The sequence below is a fragment of the Pelodiscus sinensis genome, chromosome 2 (genome assembly GCF_049634645.1).
Source record: "Pelodiscus sinensis isolate JC-2024 chromosome 2, ASM4963464v1, whole genome shotgun sequence".
Classification (NCBI taxonomy): domain Eukaryota; kingdom Metazoa; phylum Chordata; order Testudines; family Trionychidae; genus Pelodiscus; species Pelodiscus sinensis.
The window spans coordinates 6,706,361-6,732,419 of record NC_134712.1 but is presented as its reverse complement, the minus strand read 5'-3'; the positions used below and the strand labels follow the sequence as shown (position 1 = coordinate 6,732,419).

Genomic DNA, 26,059 nt, shown 5'->3' with positions numbered 1-26,059 from the left:
TCACTCTATCTGGCCCTGGTGATGCCTCAGTTGGAGTACTGTATTCAGGTCTGAACACCACACTTGAGGAAAGGTGTGGAGAGTCCAGAGGAGAACAAAAACAATAGGTCAGGAGTAGGGAACTTTTTTGGATTGGGGGCTGCTGACTGACAGACAAATCAGTCGGGGGGTCACACACAAAACCAACAAAACACTGAGGTGGCCCCCAACTGAGGAGGAGAGAGACGCTCCCCACATTCCCCTTGCACACCAGGCTAGTAGATTTTCTGTGGTCCAGTCCCACAGGAGAGATGGCAGGGGCCGGGGGCTTTCCATTGCTGGGGGGAAGAGCCCTGAGCCTGGGCCGGATCCAGGAAAGCCAGTAGGGATTGGGGTCGGGGGTGTATCTGTCCCCCAAGCCTTAGGTTCCCCACCCCTGCAATAAAAGGTTTAGAAACCTGACCGATGAGAAAAGGTTACAAACTTGGGCATGTTTAGTCTAGAGGAAAGATGACTGAAGGGGTACTCCGATAACAGTCTTCCAATACATTATGAAGCTCAATTGCTCTCCATGTCCACTGAATGTAGGACAAGCAATAATGAGCTTAATCTGCAACACAGGAGATTTAGGGTGGATAGTAGGAGAAAGTTTTCTGAGCAATGTTACGCTCTGGAAGAAGCTTCCAAGGGAGGTTGTGGAATCCCCGTCACTGAAGGTAACTAAGAACAGGTTGAACAAAAGGCTGTCAGGGACGGTCTAGGGTTTTTTGGGCCTGCCTCTACATAGGGGGCTGGACTTGAAGACTCTGAGGTCCCTTCCAGCTCGCCATTTGTAGGATTCGAAATGATCCATCTTGTCTTCTGCCTGTGCAATTATTGCTTGTAGTATATTCCTCCAGGGCTCTTTCCAGTCCCATTTTTTAACTTCTCAAGCAGTGGGGCTTGAGAAACATGCAGAAATATTTGCGTATATAGATAGATGTAACACTGGGGGTGGGGAGAAAAAAAAGTCAACCTCGCTGGCATTTCAGAACACAACAGCAAGCATCTAGTAAGCACTATCCAATGCATTCTGCTTACTGTCTACTGAGCTTACACGGCGTCCATCACCCCATTACCTGTGCACCTCCCAGCTGTTAGGGTACGTCTAGACTACAGGCTTTTGTCGACAGAACTTTTGTCGACAGATCCTGTCAACAAAACTTCTGTCGACAAAGAGAGTCTAGGCTACATCCTGTTCTGTCGACAAAGCAAGCCACTTTGTCGACATGACAGTGTAGACGCAAAGGAGAGTGTAGATGCAACAACGCACTCTGCCGACAAGAGGCGTTATTCCTCATAGAATGAGGTTTACAGTCGTCGACAAAACTGCTGAGTTCTGTCGATGTTATGTTGACAGAACTCAGCGGTAGTGTAGATGCAGGTATAGTTTTGTCAGCAAAAGGTATAGGCTGATCACCATATTTGGGGTCAGGAAGGAATTTTCCTCCAGGGTTAATTAGCAGAGGCCCTGGAGGTTTTTCACCTTCCTCTGTAGCATGGGGCACAGATCACAGCTGGAGGATTCTCTGCATCTTGGGGTCTTTAAACTATTTGAAGGCTTCAATATCTGAGATATAGGTGAGAGGATTATTCCAGGAGTGGGTGGGTGAGATTCTGTGGCCTGCACTGTGCAGGGGAGCAGACTAGATGATCATAATGGTCCCTTCTGACCTTGAAGTCTATGAGTCTGCATCCTTACAGCATCCTTGGGAGGCAGGGCAGTGCTATTCTCACCATTTCATAACAGAAGAAGACAGAGACTAAGTGATCATCCCATGGTTACAGAGGATGTTTGTGGCAGAGCAGGGAACTGACCCCACCTGCTGCAAGTTCTAACCACTGGACCAAAGCTCTGTCCCTTCTGCTGTAAAAGCGTGTGACCGCCCTGTGAACATGCAATTACCCAATGTTAGGAGCTCAGAGGATGGAGTAATTTTCTTCCCCAAACGAGGGCCAAATGTATGGTTACTGTTTATGAGTTCAGCCGCTAATGCATTGCAGGTTCCTCACATCATGGCTAGGTTTTCTAACAAGCGCAGGTGACATCTCCTGTCACATTTTATTCCACATCCTGAACAGCTCATTAAAAAAAAATAAACCTGACAAACAAAGCTGGCTGCAGCCCAGGAGTCATGACAGTGGCATCAGATTTCAGGGCAGTAAGCAGTGAGCCAATCTGTGCTCACACTCCTGAATGACACATGCAACCCCACAGAGCCAGCTGGGGAGCCTGACGCTTACCCCGTTAATACACTTCTTGAACAGCTAGCTTGAAGTTATTTTTTAACCTACTATTGTTGCAAGTAACTCTGAAGATTACTACAAATAAAAAGAGAAAATAATTATTTCTTTATCCTCGGCGCATCGAACAGCCTTTTGTGTCGTCACTTTCACCGCTGTCCTTATTTTGCCGGTCAGCTGGTCCGTTTCCTGTACTGTTAGGGTGCTTGCCTTTCACACAGCAAGAGAGGAGAAAAACGCTTTTTAATGAAATAGAAAAAAGGAAGTGTAAAGCCATGGAATCTGGTTGGGGGAGGGAAGGGGGGTTTCTGTGTGGGAGTACAATCTGAAGCTACTTTAAACTCTTTTTGAAAAGGACCGGATTTAGTAGATTGCATCCTTTTGAGTGACACATGCAGAACTGGAGCGTCCTGCAACATAAAAGTGGTTATTGATACTAAGGATGTGAATGGGTAACTGGTGAACCAGTTACCTGGTAAGCATCACCTTTAATGGGTGAAACTTACCGGATACCGGTTAACTGATACCCGGGGAGCAACCCCACGGTTGCTTGGAGAAGCAGTCTCATCTGTAGACACCAGAATCTCTTCCTAACATAGTAACAAGGAAGGAGAGTGACTTGATCACTCGCTGTAAGTAACTACATGGGGAACAAATCTTTGAAAATAGCATCTTCCATCTAGCAGACAAAGGGATAACATGATCGAATGGCTAGAAGCTGAAGCCAAACACATTCAGACTGGAAACAAGTTAGCCCCCCACCCATAAACAGTGAGATTAACCACTGAAACAAGAGTCATGGTGAATTCTCCACCACAGACCATGTTTATATCAAGGCTGGATGTTTTTTAAAAAGATCTGCTCTAGGAATTATTTTGGAGATGTTCTGGGGACAATGTTCCTTCTAATTGTTCCATCCATGCATGGAATAAATTGTGTTATATGCACCAAATCATGCGTTGATGTCAGCATTTGAATGTGTCCTGGGTGACCACACCGGCACTCAGCTTACAGGGAACTGACTCGGGCCTGTGCTATACAGACCAGTGTAGATATTCACAGTGGTCTTTTCTGGCCTTAAGAGTCTACAGATCATAAAAGTTGGGAGCCAGACGGCATGGGACATGATGTGGAGGCTAACCTGTACGCTGCCCAGTTGATCCCAACTGCATTTTAGATGGTTGATCTATTTCTAAAATAAACTGCATCTAACCACCAGTGCTCCACCATGCAGGTGCAAGTCTGTAAAAGGAAGGATTTGAGATTTGTTTTTACGAAGCGGTGCAAAAATCCCCACCTCTGGTGTGAGAGATGATTCTCTTTCAGGTCTGGACCCACTACTGGTTTCAGTTTCACTCACCAATGCACTAAGGATTTTGTAAGTTACACAGGGCGTTTTGTTGCCACATCCTTCAATTTAGCTGGATGCCAGAGGCAATCAGAGACTTGGTCCACTCCCAGTATGGCTAATGGGATAGCCTGGAGCTTGGACTGACCAGCTTACACTTTATGCAAAGTCATCTGAATTGCTTCTTGCTTGAATGTGGCAAATGTATTCTCCTACCAAAATGTGTCACAAAGTTATGAGCAAGTGGAGAACCCAAGGTTAAAGGTGCTTTCTCCCCTCACACCATGTCTAAATGTTCCCTTTCCTTTTCCCTCCCACACATGGCGAATGTATCTTCCCTCCTTCAAAATCTGTGAAGCTCATACTAGTTTTGGTGGGTCCTTTGCGCCTGTGAACAGGAACTCTCTAGAGTCGTCAGGCGCTTGCTTACCAGGCTCTAACACGACTATTTTTCACATCTGGGACAAGCAGTTTCTTCTTTGGCTCAGATGGGAGCATGCGCCATCTCCTGGGCTGAGCACTGGCAGACTGTTCTTCCTAGTGCCTGGTATACTGAATGGCAAGTCATTACATCTGAGTAAGTCAGCTCCGACTCATAGACTTTAAGGTCAGAAGGGACCATTATGATCATCTAGTCTGACCCCTGCACAGTGCAGGCCACAGAATCTCACCCACCCACTCCTGGAATAACCCTCTCACCTATATCTCAGATATTTAAGTCCTCAAATGATGGTTTAAAGACCCCAAGATGCAGAGAATCCTCCAGCTGTGATCTGTGCCCCATGCTACAGAGGAAGGTGAAAAACCTCCAGGGTCTCTGCCAATCTACCCTGGAGGAAAATTCCTTCCCGACCCCAAATATGGTGATCAGCTGAACCCTGAGCGTCCTTTACAAGGATACCACCAGGACGCCTGAGAGGGTGGCACCTAACAAGTTTTAATTTTACACCATCAACATGGCTTGCGATTAACCTCCTCACTTCCAACCTGTCACAAACCAGTTGTTCGATACCCCCTGCCTCAGGCCGGCAAAGCACGTGAAGAGTTCTGTTCAAGTAAGTTCTCTTTGTGCTGCTTCCCAGCGAGCAGGGACTTGACACAGGGAGCTCATGCACAGTTGATACTAACCTCACACCAAACCCGCCCATAAAACGCTCCATGGACAGGGCAGAAGGAGGAACAGGAGGCTAGATCGCACGCCATGTGTGATCTGCTGCATATGAATACTCCACACATGGGCTTGCTTCAGATGGCGGACGAAGTCCGTTTGCATTTTAAATACCTTCGGGAATGGAAGATGCTGTACAAATTTAATGGAGGGCGCCATGTGTGAAATCAACAGTAGAACAGGTGCATGTGAGCACAGGATTCAATCGGCATTACTGCTGATGCTGGCCAGCCTCTTCGCCCAAGGCACCTCTGCAGTTTGGACGAGGGAAGGTGATTGGGAAGGTGTGAATCAGAGCAATCCTCCTTCTCTCCAGGGAGATGCCCAGCATGCTGCACACACCACAGCGTGCTTCGGGATGGACGCAAGGCGATACGGTGCGCTGCACCGGCGCAAGCGCTTCCAGAAGGAGAAATACAGACCTCTGAATGGAGAAGTCAGAGTCGCACAAACGCTGCCCGCAGGTGAAGCAAACTCAGCCCTCGACGAGGCTTCGGTCTCTGGAGGACGCAGCTTTCAGACCGACGCCTTTGGCGTTTTGCTGAGCGCCGACCGAAAACTCATCCCTTGGTGGAGGAAGGCAGCTCTTGTGGAAGCAGCACCCCCGCCTGCCTTGTGCAAGTGGGAAGCAGCAGCAGACACCAGACACACCGCTTCTAATTTTACCGCCTTGCACGCTGCAATGACTTGCTCCGCCTGTGTGATACTGAGCCTAGACAGTGAGCTCAGGAAGTCTTATCTGCGAAGCATCACCAGACAAGCACCTCCATCAGCGTGCGTCTGCTAACTTTAACGAGGCATAAGAACTTCTGCGCTGTGGTTGCAGGAATGTAATCTACAAAATACCTCAACTGAAGGGAGTGGCTGGGAAGGGAGGGCGTGCGCGTCTCGACAGAGAGGGGAGTTTAGGCTGAACGCTGTGGCAGTCAGGTGCTATTAAATAGCAGTTTTGCGCTCTTGACTCAAACATGAGCTTAAGAACGTCTCAGTTCTGCCTCCAGTAAAAGGTGAGATACAAGAGCAATGAAGTAAGGCAGAACACCCCAGCTGAGGAGTGTCTTAGGCCAGGCGGCTAAGCATGAACTGAGTGGCTTCACAGCGATCTGGAGATGGTAAACATCACGGATACCCTCCCACAACTGTGAGGTTTTGACCTGGGGTAACCGACTATCTCCCAGCTCCTCCCCTTGGGTTTCCTGCAGAAGCAGCCGCAAAAATATTCAAAGAACAAGGTAGTCAGCCAAGCGTAGTCATGGAGAATACAGACAGCAGCTTGAAAGCAGGAACCTAGGTACACCAGATTGGGAGAGACGTTCTCTACTGTGATCCCTGGGCGTATAAACCAAGAGCAGGAATGGGAAGATTTATTGCCTGCATTTGGTACTGATGGGGCGGCTGCTGGAATGCTGTGTCCAGTTCTGGTGTCCACAAGTCAAAGAAGGTTGCTGTGAAACTGAAGAGGGTTCAAAGAAAAGCCAGACTCAAGGCGCTTACTCTATTTAGCTTAATGGAGAAAAGGCTCAGGTGTGAGAGTCCTTCAACCTAGCAGACAAAGGAATAATGAGATCCAGTAGTTGGATACAGGGAGACTAGAAATACAGCACACTACAAAAAAATTACACACAAGGGAAATTAACCATGGGAAAAAGATTCGAATCACAAGGATGCTGCTAGGTAAAACCCTGGTGAATCAGTTAACCAGCTAACCTCTAGTTTTCATCAGTTAACCAATTAAGCGGGATCCAATTAAGGGGGACAGCTCCAGCATGGATGGAACAGCCCTCAGCACAGGGCTGCCAGATCCTGCTCTTGAACTCCCTGCATGCAAGGCTGCTGCTCCTGGTCCCCCGTGTGCGGGACTGCCACTCCCAGCCCCCCTGTGCATGGGGTGGTCAGCTGTTGACCCCTGCGGGGTTGGAGCAGCCCTCTGCCAGTGACTGGTCACGGACGGGGGGCTGCCCCTGGGTAGCTGGTTAACCGCTTACATCCCGACATGATGATGGATTCTCCATCAGTGGCAATTTTTAGATCCGGGTTGAATGTCTCTCTCAAGGGTCTGTCTAGTTTTGGCAGCAATTACGCCAGGGGTGTCCCATGGCCTGCGTTATGCCCGAGATCGAAGCGGTGACCTGTCACCAGCCTGTGGCTCAATGCCTTTGTTCAGATAAAGGGCCTGGGAGGGGCACAGGCTCTCCCAACGGCCGTGAAGATGGCGCTGCATGGTATGAACAGCAGCCTAGCGGCGAGCCCTCGCAACAGCCAAAGCTGCCTCCATTTCCAGACATTACAAGACACTCGCCCTCTCTGCATGGATCCGGAGCAAAACCGGTGTAAGGCCCTGCACTCAGATCTGGCCCATCATTGCCAACGAGCCCCAAACTAACTGGTAGTGAAAGGCTCTGAACTCACACACCTGCAAAGGAGGAGCATGAGAGTCTACATTACAGCACCAACTCTAGGCCATAAATGTCCGAGGACCATTTGTGCTGGGAGCTGTGTGCACACGTCGAGTGGGGCTGGCACGGCTGCCTAGCGGGCTGAATGCCCAATTCCCTTTTATTTTAAATCCCAGTCAGAGATCTGAGTTGTAGTCCAGCGAGTCACGAGAAGCCATTCTTCCGCTTTATGCTGCGCTGGTTAGGCATCAATTGGAGTATTGTGTCCAGTTTTGGGCACCGCACTTGTGAGAAATTGGAGAGGGTCCAGAGAAGAGCAACAAGAAAGATTAAAGGTCTAGAGAACATGACCTATGAAGGAAGGCTGAAAGAATTGGGCTTGTTTAGTTTAAAAAAGAGAAGATTGAGGGGGGACATGATAGCAGTTTTCAGGTATCTAAAAGGGTGTCATAAGGAGGAGGGAGAAAACTTGTTCATTTTGGCCTCTGAGAATAGAACAAGAAGCAATGGGCTTAAACTGCAGCAAGGAAGGTTTAGGTTGGACATTAGGAAAAAGTTCCTAACTGTCAGGGTGGTTAAACATGGGAATAAATTGTCCAGGGAGGTTGTGGAATCTCCATCTGTGGAGATATTTAAGAGCAGGTTAGATAAATGTCTATCAGGGATGGTCTAGACAGCATTTGGTCCTGCCATGAGGGCAGGGGACTGGACTCGATGACCTCTCGAGGTCCCTTCCAGTTCTAGTATTTTATGATTCTATGAGTCCCTGCTCCAAAGACTCTACAATCCAATCCTCACAGACAAGGCAGGGTGCAAGGAGAAGGGAGAGAGTATTACTGGCCTTATTTTCCAGACAGGCAACTGAGGCTCAGAGATATTAAATGACTTGACTTGGGCACTTGCAAAGTTTGTTGCAGGGCCAGGAACTGAACCCAGGTCTCCTGAGTCCCAGTCAAGTGATAGGCTAGACCCATGGTGTCCAATCAGTTATGAAGCAGTAGTCACTAGTGGCTACTGCAAAAGCGAACTAGCCACATTGCAGCCAGCGAAATAGCCACAAGTGGCTAGTGGCTAAAGTGTTGGGCACCATGAGGCTAGACTGAACCAGTGTCTCTGTGAGATCAAACCTCTCTATCCAACTACAGGATAATTGCCCGTCAGTACCAGGCAAATTAGTTGAAACAATAGTAAAGAATAAAATTGTCAGACACACAGAAGAACATAATTTGTTGGGCAAAAGTCAACATGGTTTCTGTAAAGGGAAATCATGTCTTACTAATCTATTAGAGTTCTTTGAAGGGATCAACAAACATGTGGACTAGGGGGAATCCAGTAGATATAGTGTACTTAGATTTCCAGAAAGCCTTTAACAAGGCCCTCACCAAAGGCTCTTGTGTAAATTAGGTTGTCATGGGCTAAGAGGGAAGATCCTTTCATGGACTGAGAACTGGTTAAAAGACAGGAAACAAAGGATAGGAATAAATGGTAAATTTTCAGAATGGAGAGGGGTAAGTAAGTAGTGGTGTTCTCCAAGGGTCAGTCCTAGGACCAATCCTATTCAACTTATTCATAAACAATCTAGAGAAAGGGGTGAGCAGTGAGGTGGCAAAGTTTGCGGACGATACTGAACTGTTCAGGATAGTCAAGACCACAGCAGACAGTGAAGAACTTCAAAAAGATCTCACCAAACTGAGTGATTGGGGGGGGGGGGGGAAGGCAAATGAAATTTAATGTGGATAAGTGTAAAGTAATGCATATTGGAAAAAATAACCCCAACTGTACATACAATATGATGGGGGCTAATTTAGCTACAGGTATTCAGGAAAGAGATCTTGGAGTTACCGTAGATAGTTCTCTGAAAACGTCTACGCAGTGTGCAGCGGCAGTCAAAAAAGCAAATAGGATGCTAGGAATTATTAAAAAAGGGATAGAAAATAAAACGAAGAATATCTTACTGTCCCTATATAAAACTACAGTACGCCCATATCTTGAATACTGTGTACAGATGTGGTCTCCTCACCTCAAAAAAGATATTTTGGCATTAGAAAAGGTTCAGAAAAGAGCAATTAAAATGATGAGGGGTTTGGAAAGGTTCCCAAAGGAGGAAAGGCTAAAGAGACTGGGACTTTTCAGTTTAGAAAAGAGGAGACTGAAGGGGATATGATAGAGGTATATAAAATCACGAGTGGTATGGAGAGGGTAATAAAGAAAAGTTATGTACTTGTTCCCATAATATAAGAACTAGAGGACACCAAATGAAATTAATGGGTACCAGGTTTAAAACTAATAAAATAAAGTTCTTCTTCACACAGCGCACAGTCAACCTGTGGAACTCCTTGCCAGAGGAGGCTGTAAAGGCTAGGACTGTAACAAAGTTTAAAAAAGAGCTAGATAAATTCATGGAGGTTAGGTCCATAAAAGGCTCTTAGTTGGGGGGTAAGGAAAGGTGCCCCTGGCCTCTGTTTGTCAAAGGCTAGAGAAGGATCATTGTCTTCGGTCCACCCCCTCTGGGGCACCTGGCACTGGCCACTGTCGGCAGACAGGCTACTGGGCTAGATGGACCTTTGGTCTGACCCAGAGTGGCCATTCTTATGTTATGTTCTAACTACTAGCTCCCTGAGCCACCCCTCCACCTTTCCTGCAGTTCCGACTTACCTCTATGAAGGTGCTGAGCGTGGCATTGGTGGGGTTGTGGGTAATCAAGAACCGCATGTTTTTGTAGCAGACCTCCACAGGTGCTGGCCGGTTCATACGGGCCATGGTGAAGGGAGAGAGATGTAAATACGAAAAAAGAAGGACGAGAAGTAAAAAAACCCCCAAAAACCCCAAAAACCACTCTGGAGTTTTGGAGGAGAAAAGGTAATTTAAAAAACACAAGTGTTGTGCAAATATTGCCAGCTCTTGGGAGTGTGTTAGATCCCCAACACACACAAAAAACCATGTGCTTGCAGCCAAATAATAATAATAAAAAATAATAATCTCCCTTTGTAGTGTCAGTCTCCTTTGGGTGTGCAATCCGGAGCCGCCACCCTCTTTCCTTCCTGTGCCAGCCTGTTTCCTGGCTCTCCTCTCTAGAAAGGCCTCTGCATCGGGGAACCTCCTCGTGTGCCCGTTTCGCTCCGTCACGTTACCCCATCTGGATAGGTGGAGTACTTGGGAGCAGTGACGGAGGCCCGAAGTGGATCAGGCTTTGGCAGCAGCCAGCAGAAATCCCTTGGCTGCGAGAGCCATGCACGGGAGATTTGAATGGTTAAACCCGAGGGTGCAGACCCAGGGGCAGCCGAGCCGGCAGAGACCCGTCTTCAGGGGGCACAATGTTGCGCGTGGCAATACTCAAAGCTGCTCCCCGGCGCCTCCATAAATCCACAGCCAGTCACCGGCAGAGAGAGGCTGAAAGGGAGAAACAAACAGGGTGAAATCACTGTGGGGATGGGACCAAGCAAACAGAGCCGCACCGGGCCACGCTGTGCCAAAATTAGTGGGGGACTGCCACAGCTTTTTCCCGCCCTGACCCCGAGGGCAACACCTCAGGAATTCTCACCTGAGGGCCAGCTAAGGTGGACGTAATGAGATCAGATCGCCTGACAGCCAACGCTTGCCACAGAAACCAAGCAGGCACCCAGCCGAGCAGAGGGCGGGTTGCCAGGATGCCTGGGCGCCGTTCCCAGTTCTGCCTGGAGCTAAGCAGGTAACCTTGGGGAAATCACTTGTCTATTCTCTGCCTCCATTTAGCAGCGAATAGGCCACCTGCCCGGGGGGGTTAGGTGGCGCTTTGAGGCTGAGCGACTGATGTGACGGTGTCGGGTGCAAGGTGTTAGAGGAACACCCCATCTGCACCAGTCGCCTTGTACTTCTTCTGCAAAGCCCGCCTGACCAGGCTCCGCAGGGAAACCTGAGCATGGCACGTCTTTGGGGAAGACCCATTTCTAATGCGGCTGGCCAGCTCCCTGGCTGTCTTGCAATGTGGTGCCAACCTCCAAATGCCCACCCTAGTCGTGAGCAGCTGTGCTCTCGCACGGTTGCTCGGGATACCCAGAAGACGGACAGGCCCCGACTGACGATCCACAGTGGAAGCTTGTCAATGAAGACAGGCCCCTTCAAACGAAGGCTCCTTCCCCTCCCTGAGCCCAGCAAAACATGCCTGAGGGCAGGACAGGGAGGAAGGGGTGCAGAATCTAACGCCCTACACCAGAAATGGCCCCCCCACTTCCAGTGCTGCTATACGAAGAGAATGTCCAGCACCCTACACGTGGCTCTGCAAAGCCAAAGTTGCGTGCTTTGAACTGTGCTGGCAGCCCGACCGTGCTTTGGAGAAGAAGCAGAGGGGCATTCTCCCCACAGTTCACAGTCCCAGACAACTGGGCATCTCCTGGGGCTTTCCTGTGACTGCCCACTGCAATTGCCTTAGCAGGTGCAAATGGAACCACACACGCTGGGGCCTACACCACTTAGGAATCTAGCAGGAAACGGGGCACGCCCCAGCTCTCTGAGCAAGCTGGGATCTGATCCGAGGATGACTGCAGCAACTCCTTGCAATGCAAGGATTGTGAGCCGTATTCCCTGTAAGCTGAGGACTTGAGCAGAGATTCAGATGCCGCCCAGTGTATTAGCAGAGCACCCGGAACTGGCAGCCTGTGTTACTACTGGTGGTGCACATCTGTGCATGCCTTGGTGCACATAACAAAATTATTCTGCACACGGGTGGAAAAAATTGGAAGGAATACTGATTGTGAAGGCATTGAAAGGGAGTGTCCGGGGAGAGGTAGAGCAGTTCATGGGAGAGGGGGCTTGTCTAAGACTAGAAGGATGGTCAGTGTGTTGCCCGTTGAAGTGAAACTGCCTAGCTTAGCTGTGAGAAGCTCACAGCAAGGGATTTCTAGCTGGCTCTGTCTGAACGCGAAGGCTTCCTTGGGAGACACACCGGCGTCTGCACTCTTATGCAAACTGTTTCTATTAAAAAACCTGAGACAGCTGCAGAGAAACCCAGCTGTCGGCTCTGCAGGGAGAAAAGCAGAGTGGATCCGTCCCAAGCGCCCTGGAAGCATGCAGGGACCACTAGCTACACCCGAGACCCAGTCTGCATCCATGGGGTGGGAGGGCAGAGGCTGCACTGGAGCCTGCAGGAGGGGGTGGGGGTTGTAAGCTCAGATGCTGGATTTCTTTAGCAGCTTTGCTCGCCAGAAAAGACCCTGATAAGGTAATAACCTGCGTTGCTGTGTAGCTTCCCCCAGCAGGAGCAGCAGCGCAGGAAGGCAGCTGTTAGGAAACCAACTCTCGCCCTGATATGATTTCTCACTTGTGTGAGTTAAAGGGGCAGCCATGAGAGCTAAACATCTAGTTTGTGCTGCTGTTTTCCCATTAAACTTCCCTGCTACCTTGGAACACTTCAGGGCTCCAGCATCGCTCTGTCCTCCGGAGCCCCACCCCGCAACAGTCCCTGGATAGACTCAATACTGGAGCAGGATTGAAACCTGGGCTTGGGTATGGCACGACAGCATCACACGGGCCCTTGTAAAAAGGCCTTCAGATTCACAGCTGCTTTCCGCTTTTCACGGACCCGAAAGCACTTTCCCAAGCGGCTAAGGGCTGGCTGACAAATGCACCAAGGCGGGGCAAGAGCTGCCCCCGGGCACCATGTGTTGGGCTAGGAATGGAATGTAACTCTCCTGGGCCCCCATGCGCTGCCTCCTCGGCTCAGCTGTGTCTGGCCTTGTCTAGAGGAGGACACCAAAAGGTGTGATGTTCACATACGTTATCTAACCTGCGCTACGTGCACCTGACACACGAGTTAGCACATGTTAACCAGCATGCGCTAGCAGTACCCCCTTCCCGCCTAGGCCAGACAGGGGTGCCGAGGTCACAGCAAAGGATGACAGAAGAACTTACCCTGCTCTCTCACCATGGACTCTAGGCTCTGCTGTCACCTCCCCGTAGATACACAGTGCAATGCCACTGGCCATTATGGGTGTATCCCCTGCCCGAGGCTAAAGCCACGGTCACGGTGAAAGCTCTGTGCCCTTTGGTCTGTGCCTGCACTGCCAGATCTGACGTGGAGGAAGTCTGCGTGCCCCAAGGCAGAAGGCCAATCTATCAAGGAAAGATGTGGGGTTACAGCTCAGGGAAAACACTGGTTGAGGGTTCACATCTCCCGGAGGTGGAAGATCTCACAGGGTGGATTATTTTAAGTGCAAAGAAGAGATCAGATTTTCTAGATCCACACGCTCCAGAGGGATCACAAAAGACCAATGAGCCCCCTGTAAGAGGAGCGGTCCTATAGCACTTTAGAGACTATCCGAAAATTAAATAGATGGTACCATGAGCTTTCATGGGCACCACCCACTTCTTCAGATGACAAATACGGCGCAAGAGGCACAGAGGTTGAATTATAAAGCAGAAGAAGAGGGGAGAGGCAGTGACTCTACGGTGCCTCAGGACCACTGTCGTTTTCCAAGGTTTTTTTTAGTTACAGATTAACACGGCGACCCCTCCGAGACGGTAAGAGGAGACTTATTCATCCCTAAATTGTACCAGCCTACTGAAGAGCATGTAAAGCCTGAAGCTTCCTTCTAAACACGCCCCTCGCGCCTTCGTCTCTGAGGCCTCACTCGCTGAGCCATTTTACCGTCACAACACCCCCAGGAGGAAAGAAGCAGCTCAGTTTTATGGGGGTGGGGGGAGGTGAAGGCAGACCGGATACATCTATGTCCCTCTTACCCACCCCCTAAAAAATCCCACCTCACGGCAGCACGTCTCAGAGCCCGGGTTAACTGACCGGGGCTGGTGTGACAGGGCTCAGACACAGTACAGTAGATATTCCCGCCCCGTCCTCTGAAACCTGGGGAGGGGCTGGGTCTCCGTGCCTGAGCGGGAACATCGGCATGGCTATTTTTCATGTCCACGGGCATGGTTACGTGCACCACTACGTGACGGGTGACGTGACATCTCCGTCTCGGCGCACATCACCGATCTCACGCCGCACGGGGTCGGGGTGTGGGGCAAGGGGCTAAGAGTGTGGGAGGGAGCTCAGGGCTGGGGGGGATGAAGGGCCTGCTGGGGGTGTGGGCTCCAGGGTGGAGCCAGAGATGCAGGGCTTGGGGTGCAGAAGGGGGTTCATGGCTGGAGAAGGGGAGGCAGACTCTGGGGTGGAGCTGGGGATGAGGGATTTGGAGGGGGGTGCGGATTACTCCTAGCCCTCCCTCATCACAGCAGCTCAGGGCCAGGCGAGAAGCACCTCTCCATGGCCTCAGCAGCTTCAGCTGGACCTGGCCGGACAGGGAGAGCACTGCCATTTCTCTCCCAGTCACGGCAGCTCCGGAATGGGGCTGGCAGGCAGAGGACACAGCAGGTCCGGGGCTTGGAGAGAGGCATCTCTCTCCACCGCAGCTCTGAGCCCCTGCGCCGGGCTTACGAGGCAGCTGCGCCGCTGCGGCAGGGCGCTTGGCTCTCACCTCAGCGTCGCTGTCTCCAAGCTCCGGGAGCGGACAGCACCTCACGGCTGGTGCTCCGTCTGGAGGGGCAGATTGTCGGCAGGTTATGCCCTGCGGGAGACTCCTCTGCCAGGGGGAGGAGCAGTCCTAGTAAGGAGGGGAGGGGGAGCAGACAGATCTGGGAACAAGAGACACTCTAGGCATCTAAGTGGGATGCCCTTTTCTACGCCCAAATTAAGACAAAGAAGAGGACGCTGCTGATTCCCCGATGGACTCGCTCCTACTTGGGCCCGAGAAGGGCCGTCATTAATAAATGCTACTTGCTTTCATTAAGGTCTCCCCTCCCTTTTACATTGTTCTGCATCTGCACCACATGGAGCACAATGAGGTCCTGGCCTGCGATAAGGGCTCCCGCAGCAACACAAATGAACAATGCCACACGCCCCTCCCACCCTGACACACCATCTCCTGGCAAAGAGTGCTTCAGGCTTCAGCTGGATATATCCTGCGCATTTCCACCATCAATACTGTATTCCACTCCAAAGTCAAACCAAACTAGGGCCGGCTTCGTTGACTCTACAAAGGAAGGTTGGTCCAGTGGTTAGGGTGCTAGCCTGGGACTGGGGAGACCGGGGTTTAATTCTCTACTCTGCCACTGACTGTGTGTGTGACCTTGGGAAAGTTACTGAGCCCCCTGTGGGCCTGAGTTTCCTCCTCTGTACAATGGGGACTAACAGCACTGCCACACTTCACACATGGGCACCATGAAGACCAATATAGTAAAGCCTGTGAGGTTCTCAGATACTTGTGATAACAAGCAACAGACCGATCACTTGGCCTCACTCACCCCCCCCCAACTCTGGCTGATCGATGCTAGTTAGAGCGAGCGCATTGGGCTGTACAGAGCTGCTTCTATGTGTTTCTAGAGGATACTAAGAAACACAGAAGATCAAAATTGTACAACATGCCTGCTGAGTGCCAGGTACTTCTGCTTCAAGATCAGCTAGGAAGGATTAGCTTGTGGTTCAGGGGGCAGTTTGCAATTAGACAGCGAGGCAGGGTAGGGGGAGAAAGAGAACAAACCACGGAGGAGGAGGATGCCTTTCAGCTGGCAGCTGATTTAGTAGGGCAAGTTTGCCGGGAAGCTGGTTTGTGACAGTCTGCTCACAAAAAGCAGGGAGGAAGAAGGGCGAGAGTAAATCTGCCTGGATTTACAGGATCGGCAGGAGATTAAAAACCACCACCGTGCGATTTAAAGAGAGCTGTCACTGCGAAGTATCAGCAGTGCTCGCGATGCAAGGTATGGCAGGAAAGCAGCTCACACTCACCCCCTTTTTATGGCTCGCGAAGCTGGACGCGAAAGCTTTCCAAAAGCGCAGTCAACAGCTGGTGCAGTGCCGCGTCCCTGCATGGCTCATGAGCTAGAAAACTAATCCCTGCCCAGCGCAGCCGCCTACTGCCCGAGACAGAAGGGAAATGGTTAAAAGCCATTTTACCCACGACACCAGGAGAACTCTGCGCTTGTCTTCCCCCATCAGTAGGGCAAATACAACAAACTAACACACAGCCAAGACAGAACAGCTGCCCAAAACATCACAGAAAAGGTGGGATTTTTCCCCCCACATACAAGTACCATCTGCTACAATTTAAGCTGACCTGAGCCAGAGATCTCAGAGGAAAACCCTTCAGCATAGTTTGCTGCTAAAGCTCTGTAACAAAACATTTGAGATTAGGGACTTTCTAGCCACGTCCGTCTATGTTTCCAAGCAACCGCTTGCAATTTATTACACACACGCATGCACGCACGGAACAAAAGAGTATCTGCAATGTCTATCCATACCTTACCTTTAAGTTGCTGGTATCCAAGCAAACACAACACGGCGCGGTAGGAAAACCACACACACTATTTCTGACCTGAATAACTCAGTCCGCTTGTAACCAGTCAGGTTGCCCTATGCAGCCACATGACCCCGACATCGCTCAATGGTTAATGTCAAGCAAATGCACCTCTAATGCTCTTAGGTCAACTAAGCTTTTCTACTCTCTTTTTTTGGTTCGGCAGCCTGCGCCTGCTCCTGAAACATGAAATCAGAGGCGCATTCCACTTAGAAACCTCCTGAGGAGCTGGAAACCTATTAATAAAGCTATTAGTACATGGGAGGGGGGGGGCGAGAGCATAGAAACGTTCCCCGCGTGTGAAAATAAATAACTGGCAGCAACAGGAAACATCCAGGTTGTAAGAAGGCGCAGGAGGAATATGCAAGGAGCAATAGCCATCCTAGGGCAATTATAACGAGAAAGAATGTAAAATCCCATTTAATTGGGTAACCGATTAAACATGATGTTTAACCGGTTAATTGATTAAAGGGGGGGATAGATGGGATGGCTACTGGGTTGGAGCAGCCCCTGTCTGTGATGTGCCTAGACCGGCTGTGGACAGGGGCTGCTCTGGCCGGGGTGGAGTGCCCCTGCCCACTTTAGGCCCTGCGAGGCTGGAGCAGCCCCCTGCCCGCGATGGGCGGGGAGCTGCTCCAACCCCCACTGGCTAACCAGTTAACCTTTCACATCCCGAACAACAAGGCTTTTCCTGTTGAAAGTTTAGCTGGTGCACGTGCACACGTGTGACGTAGTGGGGGTGCTGTCCACGCGTGTGGCCCTGGATCCACTCAGCTTTTGCATTCACTGGTTGCTGTGTTGTGCTGGGTGTGATGCCCTATGCTGCTCTGTAGTGACGCGGTGGGCGGGTGTGTGCGTGCCTCAGTTTCCCCAGGCTCTGCAGCAGTAGCTGCACGAGGAGAAACAAAATACAGGACTATGTAGCACTTTAAAGACTAACAAGATGGTTTATTAGATGATGAGGGAGGGGAGAGGAGTGTGACTCATTGAGGCCCAGGTGACAGAACATAACACCTTGGACCTGGAAGGAGGACAATGGAGGAGGCGGGGTTGCCTGGGGCAAGTGAGCAGTGGCTGGGGGGTTGAGTTAGTCTCCCCTGGGTAGGATGAAGAGAGCAGACTGGGAGCAGGAAAGGGGAGTTCAGGACCCAGGAGCCTTACCTCTTCTCCCCCAAGAAGAATAAGTCTGCCCACCCTGGCTCCTGTGCTAACCTAAGCTATGCTGAGTCTCTGTGAACCAACAAACCTTCTGTTCTACCTGCCAGCTGACAATCACATTTGGCTGGGGATGGGGTGTAGGGACGGGGGCTCCCCGACAGGCCGTCACAGCATGTATGTGATGGATGCAGGTGGCTTCGAGAATAGGAACGGATCAGACCTCTCCAATCAGCTTCAAGCGCCTAGGGGTACACGGTAAAAGGTACCCTGGAACAGCTGCACACGGGTTGTATCTGACAGCTGTAAAATCGATAGGGCGGTACAGTGAACAGCAATGGGAGACGCAGAAGGAGAAGAAAAACGGAGCTACAGATCCCTTCCACGGGGGAATTTCTGGCTGTGAAAGAATCGCCGCCCAAGGGAACTGGCAAAAGCCCCCCGTGCTTTGACCTCTTGAGTCAGACACATTTCAGGGAGAGAGAAACCGGATCCAGTGAAACACACTATTAAAAACCACCCACCTTCAATGGCCCCTCATTCAAGCCACTTCCGTGCAACAGCCCTGAACCTAGACACACCCCTGGTGTCTATTCCACGTGGAACAATTGTGACTGGTCGGGAGATTGTGAATGTGGGAAAAACAGAGGAACTCCCCACTACTTTCTAGGACATGAGGCTCTGCAACCTGCCTGGCAGGAGGAAACCCTTCCCACCACCCCAATCCAAGGCACAACCTCCCTGCCCCCATGGCATCATCCCAGTCAGCCACTAGCAGACGATGGATTTGAAAGCCTCACCTTCCCAGATCACAGGCGGCTTTGGCCGGAGACTCAAAATAGAACATAAGCCCATAAGGAACTGAAATGGGAGGCGGCAGAGCAGAGCAGCCTCTTCGTCTTGTGCTCTTGGTGTAGACGCGGCACAAAAAGCCATGGGAACTGGCACAGCACACCGCAGAACACCTGAGGGAGGAGGCTGCCACCGGCAACTTAAACTCAGCGCCGTCCTCTCCCCTTAGCGCTACGGGAGGGATGGTGCTAATGCCCCAGCAAAACCAGGGCTAGGCACAGTGTAAACCCACATTAACAGCCCATCTCCACCTTCAGAGACAAAGGGGACAAGAGGAAGGCTGGGGCAAGAGGGAGCAAGGAAGTACAATCACCCCATTTTACAGAGGGGAAACCCAAGCCCAGAAAGATGAAGGGCCAGATCAGTGTTTAGCTGTGCGCTTGGGCAGCCGCCCACCTGATTAGCAAAGCACCCACAGCGAGGTGTTTTGTTTCTACTGGTGGTGCTCATTCATACGTGCCTTGGTGCACATAAAAATTATTCTGCACCGGGATGGAAACAATCCACACGTGGCTGGAAAGAGGTTAGAGGAAACACTGGGCCAAACTGTTGAGACAGCTCTGCATGTTGGGAGACGAATGGGTCTGGAAATCTAAGCTCTCTAGAAAAAAAAAAAATCAGTCAGTTGGACTTCTGAAGTCCTAATCCCTCCTTTCCTATTTAGACTCTGTGTCGACGCAGCCAGGGCCAATTTTTCCCACTCATGGGCCTCATCCCAGGTCCCGAAATCCAAACAGACTTCCAGCTTCAACAACAGCCCTTTGAAAACTGCTGTGGTTCTCCACGGTAGGAAGTATCCTCGCCGGGCTCCCCAGTACCCCACCCACACACCAGCCTAGGAAGCCTCAAGAGGGCAGAAAAATAAACAAGACACGGAGAGACAGCAGATTTTCCTCCTCCCCTGAGCTCCTAAGAATGCCACCGCCTGTGAGCCCTGCGCACGGAAATAGCCACCAGCCACTCCTCCAGAAGGGACACAGGGCAGCAGCGCTAGAAAGGGCGACACGTACAAATGAGCGTGGGGGGAAGCGGGGGAGGGAACTGAAAGGCAATGTTTTTCCACACACTGTGAGAGGGAGTCTCTACTTGAGCTGGAGTTCTCCCAGATGGAGACACAATAGCAAAGGATCTTTGCTGATGAATCATAATTGGACAGATCCCCTCCCAAGGAGGGGAACCTCAGGGCAAGCAACTTCTGGGGTTGGCGGGTGTGCCTCGCAGCTCGTCCCGCCTCCACAGTGTGATGACACAACATAAGGAGATCCTTGCCCTGCCTTGCCTTGAAAACCCTCTGACATTTGGCATTGCACCATGACGTTAGGCAACGTGGGCCTATAAAACCGTGTTGTGCGTATGCAGCACTCGGCATGTTTAAGACACTGCCCACATCCCGACTGACAGCTCATGACACAGCTCCTATGAGCTGAGGAAGGATTTACCAATCTGTGAAATGGGGATAACAGACTCGGGTTAACTAATGGCCAATTTCCACACAGCAAGTCGGAGGCACTGAAGGGAGCAGAACCCTCCACCCCCGACTCCTCTCCCAGACCAATGGGCCACAAAGTTTCTCTCAGGCACTCGCCACAAACCCTCAGTGGAAATCTGGTTCTCTGCCTGGAAAATCTGGTTTGTGAGAATTCCTTGGTGCGAACTTAAGGTTGTTGGGAGGTTTACCCTCCAAGCGCAGCATGTGCAAACCAGACAAGACCAACTGGATACCACGCTCCATGAGAACTTTCAGCAGCCGGAAACATTCCTGCGCCATCAATGATCCCATGTCCGAACTTATCAGTGCAAAGTTAGGTGACATGTGCAGGCTATCCTCTTGCTCCCTGGAGATCCCCATTTGGAGGAACAGAAGGCGGTCTCCTTTGTCCGGCTAGTTTTCCAAATTTTCCTAACCTGGCACAGAGGAACCGCATGTTGGCAGAGGAAAAGCATTGCTGCTGCCTAGACCAATTTAGGATGGGGAGAAGCTAGAATCTATAGGGCAGCCACGTAAGCTAAGAACACATTCCATTTGCACCCTGAAAGGACACCCAGTGACTGACATTAAAAAAACCCCAAACAACAAATAACAAATCAACGCTCCGTGCTACTTAACAGAACTCTTTCCCTGCTTACTACAGAAAAGAGCCTCGCCAGAGAGACTGTGCCCTCACGTTACATCTTGGGAGATCTCCCTCTAACATATTGAGGCCCCCTGACAGATTTCAGAATGACAGTGCAGCCCATGCATCTCCAACCAATGCGGGAGAGGGGACGATTTTGTATCCGAGTCTGTAGTGAGGGGCGGCAGCTGGCTCCCTCGGAGCGGGACGCGCTGAGAGACAGCTTAAAAGCCAGCTTTGGGTGCGCACCTGCTCCCAGGCACTGGCTGCCACCCCTCACTGCGGGCTCTGTAGTATAAAGCGTATAGTGCCGAGCCCACAGCACAGCCAGGACCCCAGGAGTGGGACCGGCAGCCAGGAGCCGGACTCTGGCACACACCGGCGGCTGGCTCCGCTCCCGGGGGAGCCGGCTGCGCTGTAGGCTCTCCACTATACGCTTTGTACTACAGAGCCTGCAGCTGAGATTTTCAGCGGTGCCACGCTTACCTACTTAACCACTTTGTAATATCCCTACGGAGACCTCCTCAAGAAATGCAGAGGACCCAAGTCACTCCGCCGTTTCTATCTGAAAGCCCGCAGCCTGAGTAAATCAGCCGCGCTTTCCAGGAAGCGCCAGGAGACTCGCGCGTAGCTACTGCTTTCCACCTCATGGCCTGAAGCAAGCGGAGACGCAACTCACCTCACATCCGAGTGATGCCCCACAGCACCAGCGGGGCTCAGAGAAGCTGAATTTCTAGGCTGTAGGGGTCCCCCTACTGCCTTAAGCCTGGTGCATCGAGAGATGCCTTGCCTGCATTCGCCGTGGGGAACTCAGCAGCTGGAAATGCATCTGGTATCTACTCAAAGGGAGGAGGCTAGCCAGCTAGCGCTTGTGGTCAGGATGATAAAGTCCTTCCTTGCGCGCTGGAGGTGAGGAGACGGACACAGCGCCCTGCAGCCGAAGTTCTATGTTATTCTCTTCTCCTCTCCTTTTAAAACCTTCCCGGAGGAAGCGACCGGGTGAGGAGCAGACCCCCGCACCCCGCTGCCCTCTCGGGAAGTGAAGTAGCTGAGTAGCACGGCTGAGGGCTATTAATAACCTGTCACCTCACCCAGGCTCGCCTGAATCCCCCGTCAGGATGCAGCAGCTTTGACGGGCTTGTTTTGAAAGGAGCATCCGGTGAAAGCCCCTCTGCACTTCAGATAAGCAACGGGCACTTCTCTGTCGCTGCAGCAGACACCTGCTTTCTATATTTAAAACCCTGCATCTGCTGAATGTGTTTGGATTGGCCAAAAACAAAGCGGTAAAAGGCTACAAAGGGTTTTTTGGGGGGAGGGGCGTTCACACAGAGAGACAAAGCTGGTCATTTGCACTCGCTCCCTGCTCTTAGGAAAAGGAGAGAAATATATTCAGCCTTTTTGTGGCCACTGCATGGGGAGGAGGGGAGAGAGAGAACAAGCGAGGAGCTGGCCACCATGTAGAAGAATACTGACTATGAACAGGCAAGTGCAATTGTTATTGATGGCGGTTAATATCAAGAGTCGTCTTCTTATTAATAGATGATTATTTGCATCCTACTAGCATCCAGAGGATGGCTACACCATGCCAGGTGCTACACATGCACCTAGTAAAAACAGGCCCTAACCAAAGAATGTACAGCGTGGATTTTTCAAAAGGTGTCACCAGCGCTGACATTCCAAGGAAATGCCAATGGGATTTGGATTTGAGCTCTCTTGAAATCCCAGCCTGCTATTTTATTTATGAAAAAATGAGAGTGTGGAACAAGCAGGGAGAGGGGACAGCCTGGCAGAAACCCGGGCATGCTTTTAAAGAACCAGGGTGCATTCGCAAAGTCTGTAGGGTGCGTGTGCGCATGCACTGGGGCATGTGTTATCGAAAGCCGTAACCACCTGACTTTCTGTTATCAGCTGGCCGCAGTTTGTAGGCATCACAGTAGAAATGAGTCGTAAGAAGGGATTTGAAGGAGGATCACAGCGCGATCAAACTCTTAACAGAGACAAATCCAGATTTCAGTCACATTGAAAGCTAGAGTGACAGCGTGACCAGAATAATTTCCCCTGCACCGCACAGGTTTACTACCATGCTGCTAGCAATGGGAGTGTTCGGAATTTGACTATAAATAGAGTTTCTCATATCTGAGCACACTACAACCAGGCCCAGTTGCTCTTTTTTTAGACTAGGAGCTAGAGTACAGCACATGCTTAGTACATATTCCCTCTGTGCTGGAACAGCCCGCCGGCACAGCCCAAATGGGGCTAAGTTTCAAGAGGCAAAGGATGGTCTCATGGCTAAAGCACAGGATTGGGACTTAGGTATGTCTAGACTGCACTCTCAAATCAAAATACGATGCATCTTATTTCGATTTTATTTCAAAATTGGCTATTTCGAAACATTCCTTATTCCTCGTGGAACAAGGTTTACCGGGATGTTGAAATAACGTGTGTGTTATTTTGAAAATTATTTCACAATAGTGGACGCGTTCCTGGGATGTGGGGCAGCTATTTCGGGATACCTCCAGTATTCCGAAATAGTTTTGCAGTCTAGACGTACCCTTACATCTACATGGGAACTGCTCGACTGGATCCGTACTCCATCTAATCCAATATCTGTTTCGGACAGTGGCCAGCCTCACAGGCTGCAGAAGAAGGGGCAAGTAACCTGGTATATAGGTAGACGTGATGGGATAATCTGACCTCCTCGTTAGGTGGTCTCCTGATCTCGAATAGTTCAATATTGGTTCAAACTCTGTAGCATGAGGTTAAACGTCCCTTCCAAAATGCTAGGATTAATTATAACAACTCTAGCTTCCATTATCCATGTAAATATCCTGGCCCCTTTTTATATCTCTAAGCTTTTGGAATGAACATCTTGTTCCACAGTGCATTTCCTCTCATTGGTGCTCAATCGCCCACCTTTTAGTTTCACTGAATACCCAGTTCTTGTGTCACAAGACGGAGAATTGAAGTTCCCAGTTTACCTTCCCTGTGCTACACTGTCTATAGAATCATGCCCCTTCTTAGCCAGCTACTTTCTAAAGCGAGCAATACCAAACTTTTCCATTCCTCACACGAGAGCACCTCCTTCCACTCTATCCTGTTCACCGCCACTTTCCCATTCCAACTTCTACCACACACTTTCCAGACAAGTCACTTCACTTCCAAGTTTTCTCATCTGCAAAAATGGAGATGACGTGGTCTGACTTCACAGGGAGGCGTCAAGGCTAGATTCATGTTTGGAATGAACTTGGAAAACCCTGGATACAAGGTGCCATATCCGGACAAAATTAAATTACTGTTACACCTAATGATTAGAGGTTTTTTTTTTATGATAGCAACGATGGGTTTTGGATACCATTTTTCTACAAGGTCACGCACTCATCCTTGAGATACAATGTTCTGATTTGAGCATACTGTCTCTAATATCACCAAGGACTCTGGTTTCTGAAAACACATATGTTGGCAGGCAAATGTGGCCTAAGCTACCAATAAGGGCTGATTTCTATGATTCACCAATATTTGTGTTGCCAGCTGGTTATATGCCACTCCTGTCTTAGCATCAGCGCTCCATGAGAGCATACTGAAGAGCTGCAAGAACACACACATCCTGGTATTCTATGAGAAATTCACTGTTTTCATTCCACATCTCTTCACATTGTGATAATTAATTTCTAAGACTCTGGGGTTTGCTCTTTGCAAATTCCAAAGGAGAATTACTGCATAGTGACAGTCTCTGTTTGGAAAGCTTCAATCTGCCACCATGAAAACTACGTAAGCCTTTCTATTGGGGGACTTGACATCACTATAAATGGAGCCTTGCTATACACAGAAGCCAGGACTTGTAACTGATCAAGGTTAAAAAAAGATTCTGAGTGAAGAGTGCAAATGAATACATACATTCTGTTAAGAACAAAAGCTATCATCACCAAGAACTAAAATAAGCCATGAACGTTTTTCTCTCAGTCTCCACTGGTCTGTATGTCTGTTTCATAACTGAGATGGAAAACAGACATTTGCAAACAAAGCTGAATTTTTCTTCAGGCTAGGGATGAAATAGTCTAGTAGTCAATTAACCGATTAACCGATAAACAAAAGCTTATAGGTCAATGCTATAGACTTCACTCATTTCCCTCCTCTCCCCCTGCTGCCAGTCCATTTTCTCGCAGGCTGGCCAGCAGCACAGCGTAGCGGCAGGGGGCTCCGTGGGAGTGGGGCTGGATTGCAGTGGCTATAGACTATAGAATAGTTGAGTAAGCGATAAGAATTCATGAGTTTAATTGACTATTCAATTAACCGACATTTAGCATCCCTACTTCACGCTATACAATCCTAGGTGATGGCGTTTACTTTGATTTGATGTCTGAGACTTGTTTCTGTCCCGGTTGAATCTGGTGACGTTTCATTTTTGAAGTCACTAAGGGGCCAGGTTGCAGCCATGCCAGCCTGGGCCCCTTCTCCTCCCCCCCCCCCCCCATCCCCACTGCTCCTACAATGCCTGCCTGGCCCTCTTCTCCTTCCACCCCCACACCTAGCCCAGCCACACCAGCCTGCGTCCCTTCTCCCTCCCCCTCACCTTCTATCCCGGCTGCACCATCCTGGCCCTTACTCCTCCCCCGCCACCCCTTCTCCTTCTTCCACCCCCACTACCATGCCAGCCTGGGCCCCTTCTTCCTCCCCCCCGCCCAGCCCAGCCCCCTTCTCCCTCCCTCCCCCCCCCATGCCAGTCCGGGTCTCTTCTCGCTCCCCTGCCCAGACCCCTTTTCCCTCCCCCTTCACCACGCCAATCTCTGCCTCTTCTGTCCCCTCTGCCCCCAGCCAGCCTGGGTCCTTTCTCTCCCCCCGACCCACCTCCCACCCAAGCCAAGGCCACGGCCAGGCCCTGCTCTCCTCCCCTCCCCCGAGGGGTTGGGCCAGGCTGGGGTGAGGCCCCCTGCGCATGGGGGAAAGGGTCAAGCCACTTGGTTCGAGGCTTTCCGCCCCCAGCACGTGGGAAGGGGGAGGCCACGGGGCTGAGAGTGGAGGGAGGGGCTACGGGACGGAGTGATGCACGACGTTTCTCTGTTGTCCCACAGGAAAGTATTTTTTTAATATACAGAGAGATTTTGAAAGTATCTTTAATTTCTGCATTTCTGTGTTCCGGTCTTCATGCTTGGGGTAAAATCTGAAATAGCTTCACTCCAGACACAGAAGTGCTCCAAAAATGTACAAATATTCAGCCATGAACCACTAGGGTTTCTCACCACTATTTACTCTAGCGATTCTTCCCCTCTTGGGCGGGATCCACACCAACAGGCCACCAAAATCATGTCCTGGGGTTACCGTCTTTACAACCCACATCCATCTAGTCACTCAACTGCCACTGGGTTCTCCAGACTGTGAAAGACGCATGAAAGACAAGGAGCCGCTCACAGTCTGAATACACCAATCTTGTTTTAGAGGCTGCT

The 26,059-nt window shown here is 50.5% G+C and overlaps 1 protein-coding gene across 9 annotated transcripts in view; it reads right to left on the bottom strand.

The window, feature by feature from the left end:
- PTP4A3 (protein tyrosine phosphatase 4A3) overlaps window positions 1–26,059 on the bottom strand; it is a 171,278-nt gene that overhangs the window by 37,485 nt on the left and 107,734 nt on the right. For 6 of the 9 annotated variants that reach the window (XM_075920041.1, XM_075920037.1, XM_075920039.1 and 3 more), the window contains one exon: window positions 9,830–10,564. In XM_075920041.1, coding sequence (XP_075776156.1) covers window positions 9,830–9,934 — 105 coding nt within the window. In that variant the 5' untranslated portion in view covers window positions 9,935–10,564. Of the gene's footprint in view, window positions 1–9,829; window positions 10,565–13,060; window positions 13,262–16,446; window positions 17,086–21,297; window positions 21,687–26,059 lie in introns of those variants that run through there. The other 3 variants (XM_075920040.1, XM_006125627.4, XM_014574852.3) reach the window with 3 other exon arrangements.